The sequence below is a fragment of the Talpa occidentalis genome, unplaced genomic scaffold (genome assembly GCF_014898055.3).
Source record: "Talpa occidentalis isolate TD23 unplaced genomic scaffold, MPIMG_talOcc4v2.1 talOcc4.8, whole genome shotgun sequence".
NCBI lineage: Eukaryota > Metazoa > Chordata > Mammalia > Eulipotyphla > Talpidae > Talpa > Talpa occidentalis.
Genome location: NW_023605194.1, coordinates 41,856,567 through 41,870,210, shown reverse-complemented (window position 1 = coordinate 41,870,210; position 13,644 = coordinate 41,856,567). Strand labels below are relative to the sequence as shown.

General features: G+C 38.7%; 1 protein-coding gene across 5 annotated transcripts in view; it reads left to right on the top strand.

Moving 5' to 3' along the window:
- FAM149B1 (family with sequence similarity 149 member B1) overlaps positions 1–13,644 on the top strand; it is a 31,388-nt gene that overhangs the window by 13,438 nt on the left and 4,306 nt on the right. For 4 of the 5 annotated variants that reach the window (XM_037497176.2, XM_054690554.1, XM_054690552.1 and 1 more), the window contains exons 7-11: positions 1,383–1,570; positions 5,295–5,419; positions 7,221–7,327; positions 9,865–10,089; positions 11,612–11,737. In XM_037497176.2, the coding sequence (XP_037353073.1) occupies positions 1,383–1,570; positions 5,295–5,419; positions 7,221–7,327; positions 9,865–10,089; positions 11,612–11,737 (771 nt within the window). Of the gene's footprint in view, positions 1–1,382; positions 1,571–5,294; positions 5,420–7,220; positions 7,328–9,864; positions 10,090–11,253; positions 11,378–11,611; positions 11,738–13,644 lie in introns of all 5 variants that reach the window. The other variant, XM_037497174.2, reaches the window with a different exon arrangement.

Below are 13,644 nucleotides of genomic sequence, written 5' to 3'. Positions count from 1 at the left end.
TGGGCTTATCTTTTTGATTGCTGAGTAATATTCCATTGTGTATATAAGCCACATCTTCTTGATCCAGTCATCTATTTTTGGGCATCTGGGTTGTTTCCACAGCTTAGCTATTGTAAATAGTGCTGCTATAACTGGGGTGCAGGTGCCCTTTTGAATTAATGTTTCTGTGTCCTTTGGGTAAATACCTAGGAGTGGAATTGCTAGATCATAAGGAATGTTTTGCAGCCATTTTTTTTAAGAGACAGATTTATATGTATTGAAAGGATCAAAAGTCTCTACACATTGTTGAATGTAAAAAGTGAGGTGTGGCACAGTACGGAACGACGTCTCTGGAACTGTGTATAATGTTTTAATATACAATGAAATGTTGACTGAGGACAGGAATATATTGTTTTTCACTACATCTATATATTTCCTTCGGTAGAATTCATTTTTTTATCATATGAATCATGGCTTATATAAATCAGTCATATAAATCATATCAATGTGTTTTTCTCCTCTAAAAAGAAATTTAAATTCACGTTATTCTAATCAGCCTGCTTCCACACTTAATGCCAAACCAGCTCTCCTTAGAGAAGTGAAGTCTTTGGCTGCCTGCATCATCCTGAAACAATCCTTTCCTGGCTACAGCTTCCTGTTTAATTCTTGGGATCTCTGTTGCCCTAGAGCTAACTTTGGGGATATTTCTCCAAACCAGGTCCAAAATCACTGTTTTAATCTCTCATATCGATCAGCTAGATTTCCTTGAACACACCCCACCCCCATCCCCTCCATCCTGGGGCTATTGGCACTCTGTCAGAGAAGAGACTTGGCTAACTGCGAGTTTCTGGGATACTGATACAGGGTCTCAGAAGAGCCTCAGAGTAGCCTTCTCTGCTGTTTAGTTCTCGTTTTCCTTTCTAGGCAATTACCAAATGTTTATTTGGCTAAGTAAAAGTATACTAATTTTAATAATTTCTGTGGTCTGTTTCCTTAATGAAAAATTGCCTCAAATAATTATGGATCATAATCACAATTACATGTCATTAAATATTACATTATTACTCCAAATATTACATTATTATATATGCTTAATTTATATTGCTTGCTGCTCAGCTGACAATGTTAATCATTTTAAAGCTAAAAGAAAGTACAGTGATTCTTAGTTTTCTTTTTCTCATTCCATTTTTTGGCAGAAAGGTGGGGTAGAAGTAAAAAGGGAAAAGCAGAGTCTCCTCTGTTGATAACTCCCTTAGTTCACAGGGGAGCTTCATATACATACTATCAATACATATACTTGGCACAAGTGTGGGGCATAAATCACAGTATAAAAAGCATAGGGACAATGGCAAACACTCAGTAAACGATAACCAGAAGTCTTTCCCTTCATGCTTCTGTTACAGGGAAGAGGGGTTTCATGGGAAGAAATCAGAAGCAGCTACAGAGAAACAGAAATTAGGGTACCCTCCCATTGCTCCATTTTACTGCATGAAAGAGGATGTCCTTGCTTATGTATTTGATGACGTGTGGAGCAAGGTCCTGGGCTGTATGGAGCAGTTGACACGTAATCACTGGGAGGGATTTGCTTCTGGTAAGGATCTTTGTGAAAAAATATTGAAAAATAATTTTGAGTTTCAAACCCTAGCCAGTCTGTTTGTTTTTAAGTGTCATCGGTACAAAAATGGTCTGGTTTATAGTTTGTATTTCCCATAGAAACTAACATTAAGAAAATATATCGGGCATCCCTGGTGGCGCAGCGGTTGAGCGCTGTGTTGCGAAGCTGCCCACAGCCTCTGCAGCGCCGGTTCGATCCCCGGCCACCTGGCGAGGGTCCCACAAGGCGCACAGACCTCTCCTACCGCGCCAGCTGCTCCCCTCAGCAGTGTACTTCGTCAGTTTGCCTGTTTTGCTTCCTGCTCTGGCTCTGGTGAATTCTTTCACCCTCCCACGCTTCTGACTGTACCCAGTGCTTATATAAATAAATAAATCTTTAAAAAAATATATATATGAAAATGTGTGAATAAATAACAAGGTCTAGTCTGTGATGATTAGACCCGATTGTGCTTTCATTTTGAATATAATCATTTGTGATGAATAAACATGTGCAAGTGGCAGATATATTTTTAACTACTTTACTTTTCATCAGCTTCTTTCACACAGTATGATTTTGAGTTTTTCTGCCATTGATTGTATCAATAATTTATTTCTTTTTATTGCTGAGCAGTATTCCATTGTACTATAATGTATTTATCCATTTATCTGTTAATGGACATTCAGATTGTTTTTAGTTTGTACTGTTACATATAGAGCTGTTATGAATACTAGAATACAAAAGTTTTTTGGAGATATTTCCTTTCCTCTTAAATTTCTAAAAATGGAATGACTGGATTATATGGTTAGTTGTATATTTGACTTTTTTTTTTTAAATTTAATCTTGTTAATCACAACTGATTCACATTTGGTTTAAGGCACTCAGGAGTATCTAGGTTTCAGATTTTATTAGGAAGACATGTGGGGGGGGCGGGGGAGGAGGGAGGAGGAGGGGGAGGGCGGAGCGAGGGGAGATCTGGAGCACAGAGCATAGCAGAGCAGCAGGCACAGAGAGAAGAGACCTTCTGCTGCTCCACATGCGCTCTAGCTCCACGCCCCCTTATGGGGCTAACTCCCACGCGCCTATGCGGGTAGCTCCCTGGCCGGGGCCTGAACTCAGGTCGCAGCGGTGAGAGTGCTGAGACTAACCCCTAGGCCATCCTGGAGGCCCCTGTATATTTGACTTTTTAAGAATTATTTGCATTGATTTTTCTATGCTGTACCACAAATTATCACAAGCTTACCAGCTTCAAGTGACACGCATTTAGTATCTTACAAATTTGTGAGTCAGAAGTCCAAGAGCAGACTAGATAGTCCTCTCCTCAGTATCTTACAAGGCTGTGATGGAAGGTATTGACTAGGGATGGGTTCTTATATAGAGGAAGGCTTCACATTCCCTTTTTGTGTGTTCTTGGAAGGATGTAGTTCCTCTGGCTAAGTCACAGCAACTTTATTTTTCAAAGCCAGCAAGAATGACTGAGAGCTATTCTGCTAGCAAGACAGAAGCTAATATAACATAACATAATCATGGAGTGACATTTCATCACTTTTACAATCATATGTTGGTCTGAAGTAACTCACAGGTCCTGCCCACAATCAAAGGGAGAGAATTACACAAAGGCATGAAGTAGGAATAATGGGGAGGCTATTATCTTAAGGGTTAGTACCGTAGTCTTCCTTCTAGCCCCTCCCACATGCAAAATACATCAAACCTCCACCCAAGGTTCCCAAGAAATATCCTATTGGAGCATCAGCTCAAAAGTCTAAAAGATCTAGGAAACTGAAGGTTATACTTACATCTAACCATATAATCCAGTCATTCCACTCCCAGAAACAAGGTCTCTGACGCCACCGCCACCACACCCAACATAGTAGTGGGCCAGAGAAAGGATAACATTTAGAGAAATTCCAACTTAAAAACTAGGGAGGAAATGAAAGATATGTAAAAGGACAATAAATGTTAGCTATTACCACTATAATAAAATACCTTTAAGTGTGGAAAGAGAACTCTTGTATTTTGGGGGTGGTTAGTTGTTTGAGTTAATCTGTAGGTGCTGTTACAAACCTATCTCTACTACTAAAGCAACTTTTTATACCACTGTGTGAGGAAGAAATCCAAACTACATCCTGGTCATATGCAATAAGACCACATGCCAACTTGTGCTATTTTAAAGTTTTTTGAATCTATATAAAAGTATATAAAACTGAGTGAGTATATTTTTAGTAATTTGTTTTAAAGTTTTAACCAGGCTGATTTTAAAATCTGAAATGTATAAGAATATTGTTTTAAAATAATTATGTGTTTTAACCCTAATTTGCTGACAAGGAAACAAGCTTCACTGGACATTTCTGTTAAGTGATACGTATCTTCTCTGAATAAACAACAATAGTAAACAAAATTATGATGATGATGGAAATTATTTAGAAATAATGACCAAAAGAGTTCATATTCATTTTACTCAAAAACGTGGTTCGTCATCTTGGGTTCAGTTTTAGATTCATAATTGGTGAAAAGTGCTAAAATTCCAGTATTTTACAATTATGATCAATGACATTATGAACATTCTTGAGCATTCCTCCTGGTATTTATAACAAGAATCTCTCCAAAGGTAGGTACTAAGGAGTGGAGTTCCTGGGTCACAGGCAATATTCATCTTCAACTTTATTAGGTCACTCTACATAGTCAGCAGTTACTGCAACACTAACAGTACATGAGTTCCTGTGCTCACAGTCTTAATACTTACTGATCAAGTTTTAAATTTTTGTCAACATGTAAAAGGTGTTTCATTGTAGTTTTGTTTTAAAAATCAAGATGTTATTTACAAACAGCAGAATTCACTCTTTTTAGTGTACTACTCATATTTTCCTTTTCATTTTTCTAGACTGAATTCAGAAATCTTTTTTCCTAATAGTTCACTAATTCCATCTTCAGTAGGACCTATTCTGATATTAACTGTGTTGGGTTTCTTTAATTTTGGTAATTTTAGTTCTCTTCTGTAGTTTTATCCTTTTTCAGTTCTTCTTGGTCTTTTTTATGACATCTTGCTCTTTACTCTTATCTTCAATTGCTTCATTTGTTTTTCTGTATTCTGCCACTAATCTCAATTTCTGATCCATTTTTGTTTCCAATTTGCTGATTCATTATTTTGTTTATTCTTTCTCAAGGTGTCTTGTTTCCTTGTGTATTGTGTGGTTTTAAAGGTAGTAAGGTGTTACCTTGTAATTTAATGTGTGGGAATTAAGACTCAGATGAATGATCTCCTAGAGCTAAACTGTCCTAAATACTGACTATAGTAACTACTGGTCACATGTAGTCATTTAAATTTTAATAAAATTTAATTAAACAAAAATGAAAACTGAAAATTCTTTTTCTCAGTCAGATTAGTCCTATATTAAGTAACTTATAACATGTATGGGTAGAGGCTACTCTATCAGTGCAAATGCAGAACATGTCCATCAACTCTTAACCGTTCTTTGTTAAGCTTTGTTCTTTGTTCTATAGATCATTTTTCTTTCAGCAAGGTACGAAGAGGCATAATCAGACAGAGAAACCACTTAAATTCTTAGCTTGAGGGGGGTTTTTTTGAACCATGAGGTGGCGTGAAATTGGGCCAGAAATACGAGTGAAGCCTAATTTTGAGATTATGCATTCTCAGGGGAGATTTTTCATAGTACTAGGTAGTGTTAAGATATCCATGAATAAGAGATTCTGTTCCTTTGTTCAGATGACGAGAGTAATGTTGCAATCACAAGACCAGCCTCAGAAAGCCCCTGTGTGCTGAATGAACTACAACCTTTGGTCCTACCTCGAGTGCCACAGTCTAAGGTGCTATCCATGACCTCAAATCCAGTAAGTGCTAAAGAGGAAAGTACTGGAAACCTATGGCTATTATTGCCAGAGAAAATTTGCTCAGTTTTTAAATTGTATTATTTATGACTCAGTTTTGTTGTGTTTTTTTTCCCCAATAAAGCTGTGTTTATCATCATAATCAAGTGACTCTTGATTAGGGTTGAAAATTCTCAATCAACAATTTTGAAAAGGCATCCATAAGTTGTGCAATCTAGAAGCAACTATGTGGTCAGCCTATGTTTGTTTTGGGAAGGATGAAGGATATGATGAAAAGAGGGATCATCTCAGATTTTCTATGGTGTTAACATATCTTTTAGTTTCTTCTTGACTCTTTCTCTTATCTCAGACTACCCAGTTGTTTTATTTTTAATATTTAAATTTATTGCTTTATTATTTTGCTTTCTTGATGGTTATTCCCATAACCCAGGTGTAAATTATGGCAAATTAGAGGAGAAAATCAATCTCAATTAAGTCTATGGACAAGTATAAAGATGGCTATTTCTCACAGAAGGCTTATGAGCCTGATCTTATTCCATGTGTAATAATTTATGTATTCCCAGTTCCAACACGCCATTTACCAGTGTAACTTGTGGGGCAGAAAAAAAAAGGTGGGGAGAGGGTTCCAGAAAAAAGGGTTCTCATCCTGGGCCATGTTCATCAGTCCAAAGTTTTATCCAGATCTAGTATTTGCTTTATTGGTATAGCGGCCAGATATACATCTGGATTTGCAAAAGAATTACTTAAAAATAAAGTGAGCAGTGGCCATACCTTATCACGTGGTAACATGAACCAGGTTAACTAATCCTCTTTTGGTGGTGATAAATTATTTCTACATGAACTGATCTGGCTATGGCTTACCCTAAATCCTGAATAGTTGACTTAGATGGTTCTGGTTTTAATGTTCAAAGGAAGGAGAAGTGTTAATCCAAACATTCTTGAGAGAAGGTAGGAGGAAAATGCCTTCTTTGGCAGAGATGATTAGAAACGGTATTGAACTGATGAGCTGAGAGAAAACAAGCAAGACTGTGAGGAAGCAATGTCAGTCCTGGTAAGATTAAACCCTGCTGGGCCTCTTCGGTGGCACAGCGGGTTGAGCGCAGCACTGTGAAGCTGTCCGCAGCCTCTGCAGCACAGGTTTGATTGCCGGCCAGCCAGGGAGATACCCACATGGCGCAGCAGACCTCTCCTGACTTGCCTGCTGCTCCCCTCAGCAGTGTATTTCAGTCAGTCTGCCTGTTCTGCTCCCCACTGTCTCTCTGGTGAATCCTCTCACCCCCCCCCACCCCCGCATCTCTGGCCTGTACCCCAGTTCCTCTATAAATAAAAATCAGTCTTTTAAAAAAAAAGATTAAACCCTGCTAACATTAGAACAAATTCTTAGTTAGAATTTAGGTTATCACCGAGCGCTAACTGCTCCACAGTTACTGAAGGAGTAATTTATGAAGAGTGAAGAATTGTGCAATGGTAAAGGGATTATGTTAGAGTTTACCCTTTTCTTTTTTAATGTAATATAAATAGTAATATTAAAGGTCCTCTGTCCCATTATTAGAGTGGTTATTAATTGCTTTCACCCAGGGTCATCAGGCTTTCCAGATCTTCTGTCATATAGAAACAGAGGAAAGGACTGACTTGTCATGTTATCAGTGGACTTGGGGTACCAGCTGGGGTTACTTGCCAAGGTGTTAAAATGTTGTGGCACAGGAGGAAATGTATAAATGACCTACTTTGTAAATACTAACTTTTGGTAAAATTGGGAAACCAAGTCAACCAATAATGAGTAATATCTTCTTTTGACATGTAGATGAGTCTCTGTCAAGGAGCAAGTGGTCATCAGCCAAATGTGAATGGTCTCTTGGTTCATGGGATGCCTCTACAGCCAAGAAATCTCTCCCTAATGGACAAGCTCCTGTAAGAAGTATAAAATTTTATGGACTATAGAGTTTAAGTAGATCAATGAGAAATAAAAAGGAGAGCAAATCAGTGTGCATGTACTGAATACCTACCAAATGACGAGACACCCAGGGAGTAAAAACATCTAAGAGAAATGATCTCTAACCCTGAATAACTGGTGATATACTGGAAAGAGAATCCACACCTGGGTAAAAAGAGACCTAATCTAACAAAACAGGGCATTTTTGTGAAAGTGCCAAGTGTAGTACAAAGAGTGCTGTGGCATCCATTGCCAAAGGAGGAAGGCATTTTGGATACTATGTCTTAAGTTCTGAATTTGTCCTTCAAAGATAGGAGTTTTGTTAAGCAACGAAAGCAGCAAGCCTATCCTAGGCAAGAGGAATAGTATGAGAAAGGGAAATACAAAATATTTAGAGGAGAAAGTAGACCATTTTCCTATAGTAGGATGGAAATAAGTCAGAACTTGAATGTTTCAGGCAATAGATTTCTGATGATAAAAAAGACTGTGGTGATTAGTGGGGAAGTCGAATGTCCTCTGATGTTCTATGAAAGGAGTGAAGGTTAGCACTAGGCCGTGCCATTCTGTTGTTTCCATATTGTTGCCTGTTACCTACTCTTTTATTGCCAGATAATAATATATTTTAAGAACACTCCCTGGGCCTCCCCGGTGGCGCAGCGGTTGAGCGCTGGGTTGCGAAGCTGCCCGCAGCCTCTGCAGCGCCGGTTTGATCCCCGGCTGCTCCCCGGCCACCGGAGGAGGGTCCCACATGGCGCGCAGACCTCTCCTGCCGCCCGCTGCTCCCCTCAGCAGTGTACTTCGGTCCTTCTGCCTGCTCTGCTCCCGGCTTTGGCTCTGGTGAATTCTCTCACCCTCCCGCGCTTCTGACTGTACCCAGTGCATGTATAAACAAAACAAACAAATAAATAAATAAAACATGCCTCTATTAAAAAAAAAAAAAAAGAATACTCCACAATATGTTTATCCATCCTTCTGCTAATGAACACTTAGGTTGTTTCCAGATTGGGGTTTTTAAGCATAAAGTCATTATAAGTATTCTTGCACATATCTTTTTACGGACCCTATGGTCCCATTTATATTGGGTTGATATCTAGAAATGTCAGAAAATAGGTATGTGTACATCCAGTTTTATAAGAAAACATGTTAACTTTCCAAAGTAGTTTTATCACTTTACACTCCCACCAGCAATATATGAGTTTCAGTTTGAGAAGTATATATATTTAAATGAGGATTCTGAACAATTTCACAGGAGTGGAACATAGATCAGACTGAAGCACAAAGAACTGAAGCTCAGGAATTTAATCCAAGAGTTCAAGCATGAGCTACTAAGGGTCTGTACTCAAGTTATAGCGAAGGACAGGAAAGGAATGAAATATCTGTGGAGATATGAGAGAGATGAAATTCTATAGAAATAGAGGAATCAAAGTCAACTATATGATTTCACACTCTGAGGAAGCTTACTTAGGATGAAAAGGTGTTTGGTTTGGGTGTGCTGAGTTTATAATGAAAGGTTCTCTCACTGGGAAAAAGGAAGAGGACAGATTTGGAGGATCTAGATTATCAAATCCAGAATTATGAGTAGTCCAGAAAACAAAATATGAGAACAGCGAAGGCCTAAACCTTTGGTAATTAGAAAGCAGTTAGGGCCTGTAAAGAAAAGGTATGTGAAGAGTTAAGGCAACAGGACACTAAAAAATCTCCAAACACTGAAGGATATTTTGCACCAGAGGACACCAAAGTGCTCTGAAACACTGAGGAATTTACTGAAAGCCAAGAGTACATAGCAGAACATTATTCTTTGTCTTTCCCAACATTTTGATGGGCAAATACTATCTCTCCTAGGGTAGGGTTAAACTCCCTACCCTCCCACCTGGAGGCATAGTTTAAGTTACTAAAAGCTCCTGAACTAGGTATGGTATTTTATTTACCAGGGTATTTAGAGAAAATGTTGCATTTCAGTTTATACAAATAGGGATCTACTGCTATCCTGCTGCCTGGGCAACAGAAGGCTCTGGACCTTTGCCTGCTCCCAGCTATCCAAGAAACCCAAACCCCCACTGCTCTGCAGTCTCCAACTAGCTCAGTACTTTAATCTCTGCAAATGGTGAGGGGCGATCACACCAATGCCGCACTGCTCCAAAAAACCACATTCTTCTTTCAACTAAGTCTTCCTGGAGATATTCCTGCAGCATAAAACAATGCCTCAAATAAGATAGGAATTTGAGTAAACTTTTGAAAGCCCTTTGAAGTAGATAACCTTATTAGTCTTCACTGGTCGTGACTGCAATCTCCATTCTAGTAAATTATGTGAATGAGTAAAATGGTATTCTTTTCTTAAGCCCCATGCCTCAGCTAGATTATAAGATTTCTAGAAAGTATGTTACTTATTCAATAGTTTTTACTTTGGCTTTTCTCTACCTTGAATGTATTTTGAAATCTAAGGCTTTTCACGTGAGTCATGTCTCTCTGTATAGACCAATCTTGATTTCATTGTGTTTTCTGATTTGGCCACTAGAGATCTTGATGACAAGCTACTTTTGAGGCCTGGGTCCAGTACCATCCTTTCAACTCGAAATTGGTCAAATCGAGCCCTGGAGCTTAGTACATCATCTCTGTCATATACAGTGCAGTCCGGCAGGAGACGAAATCCCCCACCACGTACCCTTCATCCCATCAGCACAAGCCATTCACGCGCTGGAACACCAAGACCTATGGACGAAATCCTCAGAGGATCCCGAGTGTAGGTTTCAAAAACATAGTTTCTAGATTTTGCAATCTACACCTAGAAAATAATCTTTACATATCCTTATGACATTGATTTAAATCCACTCAGAAAAAAAGGGTTAAATTTTAATGTAATACAGATACTGTATAGGTTTAGTTAGAATTACATTTCTATAAATAAAATGCTGGCTAGATACTTCAGTGGGACTTACTAAAGGAATAAGAGATATATGTAATTTATTAAACATTTTCCTTAGTGGGAACATGCTCAGTGAAATTTACCCTAAAGTAAGTTAATTCTCCTTTAATATTTTGAGTCATTTGGGATCTACTTATTCCACTGATGACAAAAACTTTGTAAATATCACATTGATAAATTCATAGATCTTAGCTTATATAGCAGGGGAATATTCATTTTCCTTTACCTACCTTTCATTTACTAAACACTGCAAATACCTGGGAGTCAATTTTTTGTATGAAATTCTTTCATTAGTTGTTGAATCACAAAACATCTTAGGATGGGTGACTTCTAAGGTTATTACCAAGGGTATGAGATAATTAGGCTATAACTATTTGGAATTCATCTTCTCAGTTAAACATGTATCACTGTATTTTTCTGTAATGTAGCTGTATGTATACTAATACAGCCACTGATTTATTCATTTGGGAATGAGTGGTTTTGAAGAATATTAATCTCTCATTCCTCTGACTGCTTTTTTTCAAAGGGGACAAATAATTTGTTATTTTCTGGGACCAGTAAATATCATTCAAGTATCATTCAAGTTTCAGTTATTGCCTTGGGTATGAGTAATACTGCAAGCTACTCCAAATCCCATGGAAGAAAATGAATACTTGGAAATTACAGTTATTAGTGAGGACAACCAGAAGGCCCAGAAGAGTGGAAAATTCCATCAGATGTGAAATTACAAATCCAAAATTAGAGGAGAAATACCTAACAGAGGGAAAAGTATTTTATTCTAGTTCTCTTGTGAAAGGGTCAGCTTCTGCTCTGCCCAGTTTCAATAAAATATCAAAAACTATGAAGCCCAAAACAATTTTCCAAAATTCTCTTAAAAATATAGGCAGCTTAAAGCTTTTTCATTTATTTGATTTCTAATCAGTTTGCTTCTATTATTATGCTTTCTTATATCTTGTTGGTGTTCGCTGGTGGGATCTGCAGTCCAGTGGCAGCCGACTCGCTCTCTTCTCCCTCACCAATGCCTCTGAGTCGAAATAATCTGCTGCCACCTATTGGCACAGCTGAAGTAGAACACTTGAGCACTGTGGGGTCACAAAGGCAGATGGTATGTCTCTTTCATATTGCCTTTCCATGTACTTATGAAACCTTATGGGCAGTAATTATGCAGAATCTGTGCTCTTGCTTGATTTATATTGTTCTTGGTCAAAAGTACAACCTGAATTCTAAATTTGTAACAATGGAATTGGAGCTGCTTAGCTTGCAGTTACCATACCTAGTAGGTAAGGGCACAGCTCCCACTATAAATTAACTGTTTTTGCAATCTTTGTCTTCTCTGCAGAAAACCCATGGTGATACCAATCGAGCTCGAAGCGCAGCAGTGGATGAGCCTAACCATCAGCAGCCTCAGGAGAAGCTCCTCTTACCTGACTTTTTCTCCAGGCCCAACACAACTCAGTCATTTTTGGTAGAGTGACATACCTCCTTCTAATGGTCTTGCCAGATGGGGAAAAATAAGAGACAAAAAAAAAAAAAAACAAAAACAACCTAGTATGGCAGACTTTCAGATATAATGGTTTAATCAACTCCAAGAATAAAAATTGAGGTTGTAACAACAGGTATTGGCAAGTACATTTCACCGAAATTATGCCAGTCCCTGCCACTCATTCTTTCAATTTGCCTGTAAAACACATATAAAAATGACAAGTTCTAAACTACTTAAAAGTTTAGATATTTCTGACAGCAACCAAAAAATATTAAACCCCAACATGTATCAGATCAGCCTAACTCCATTCTCTAACCCTCTGCTTACAGAGTTAAAAATGTGACTGAATTTTCTCTGGTGAATCCTCTCACCTTCCCCGCACCTGGCCTCTATCCCAGTTCTTATATAAATGAAAATAAATCTTTAAAAAAAAAAAGTGACTTAAGTGGTAGATGAGTTAGGAATTTTCATTTTTTCAATTGTTTAAAATGCTGACATTGCCTACCATCAGATGTGAATTTACTAGCCCTTTTACTTTTAAGCAATAAAAAAAATCCTGGTTGGGAGATTGGAGATCATGTGCTGACTCAACCCACTTATAGGCCAGGACCTTAGCCCCAGCTCATCTACTTTGTGGCAAGAGTGCTTGGAGAGCCTGGGGAAGTGAGTGGGGCCACACTTCCTGCTCAGTCCTCTGGGGCCCCACAACCCAACACCAGTTTTCAGAATGGTGATATTTATAGCTCATTTATCAAACTCGTAACCCTTAAACTTTATCATTGTAAAGCACTGTACAATCTTTCCTCCACTAGAAAAGTTGTGAGAATAATATGAATGGGATAGTTTATCAGTTTCCTAGAGCTGCTATAACAAATTAACACAAACTGGGCAGGGGCCTCCCTGGTGGTGCAGCGGTTGAGCGCTGGGTTGCAAAGCTGCCTGCAGATTCTGCGGCGCTGGTTCGATCCCCGGCTGCTCCCCGGCCACCGGAAGACGGTCCCACATGGCGCGCAGACCTCTCCTGCCGCCCGCTACTCCCCTCAGCAGTGTCCTTCGGTCCTTCTGCCTGCTCTGCTCCCCACTCTGGCTCTGGTGAATTCTCTCACCCTCCCGCGCTTCTGACTGTACCCAGTGCTTGTTTAAATCAATCAATCAATCAATCAATCTTTAAAAAAATGTAGACTTTAAAAAAAAAAAAAAAAAAAACACAAACTGGGCAGCTGTGACAACAGAAATAGATTCTCTTAGTTCCAGAGGCTCAAAGTCCAAAATCAAGGTGTCAGTAGAACCATGCTCCTGCTGCAGGCTCTAAGTTAGATCCTTTTGTGCCTCTTCCCAGCTTGGGGTGGTTGCCAACAATCCTTGGTATTCCTTGGCTTCCAGCTTCATGATTCCAATCTTTGCCTCTGTCTTCACAATGGCCTTCTCTCCTGTGTGTCTTCATGTTCAAATTTCTCTCTTAGAAAAATACTAGTTATTGGAGTTAGGATCCACCCTAATTTGATGCAGCATTTATTAAGCAATGTTTGGTGATTATATTATACAGTTAGATTATCAACTATTTAATTTTTTGGCTGTCTTAGGAATACAGCATTTCAAAGTCTCTTCTCTTTCAGATGTTTATAATAACAAAAGTAAAAAATTCTTACTTTAGCTATTTCTTTCCCAACTTACTGTCATAAAAAGGAAAATGAACTAGTAGATGTTTCTAAGAACATTAGATCTGAGGGCCTCCCTGATGGTGCAGGGGTTAAAGTCTCAGTGCTATCAAGCTATCACCAGCCACTGTGGTATGAGTTAATCTCCAGCCAGGGAGCTAACCCACATTGCACAGCAGACCTCTCCTGGCTCACTCACTACTCTCCTCAGCAGTGTATTTCAGTGGATCT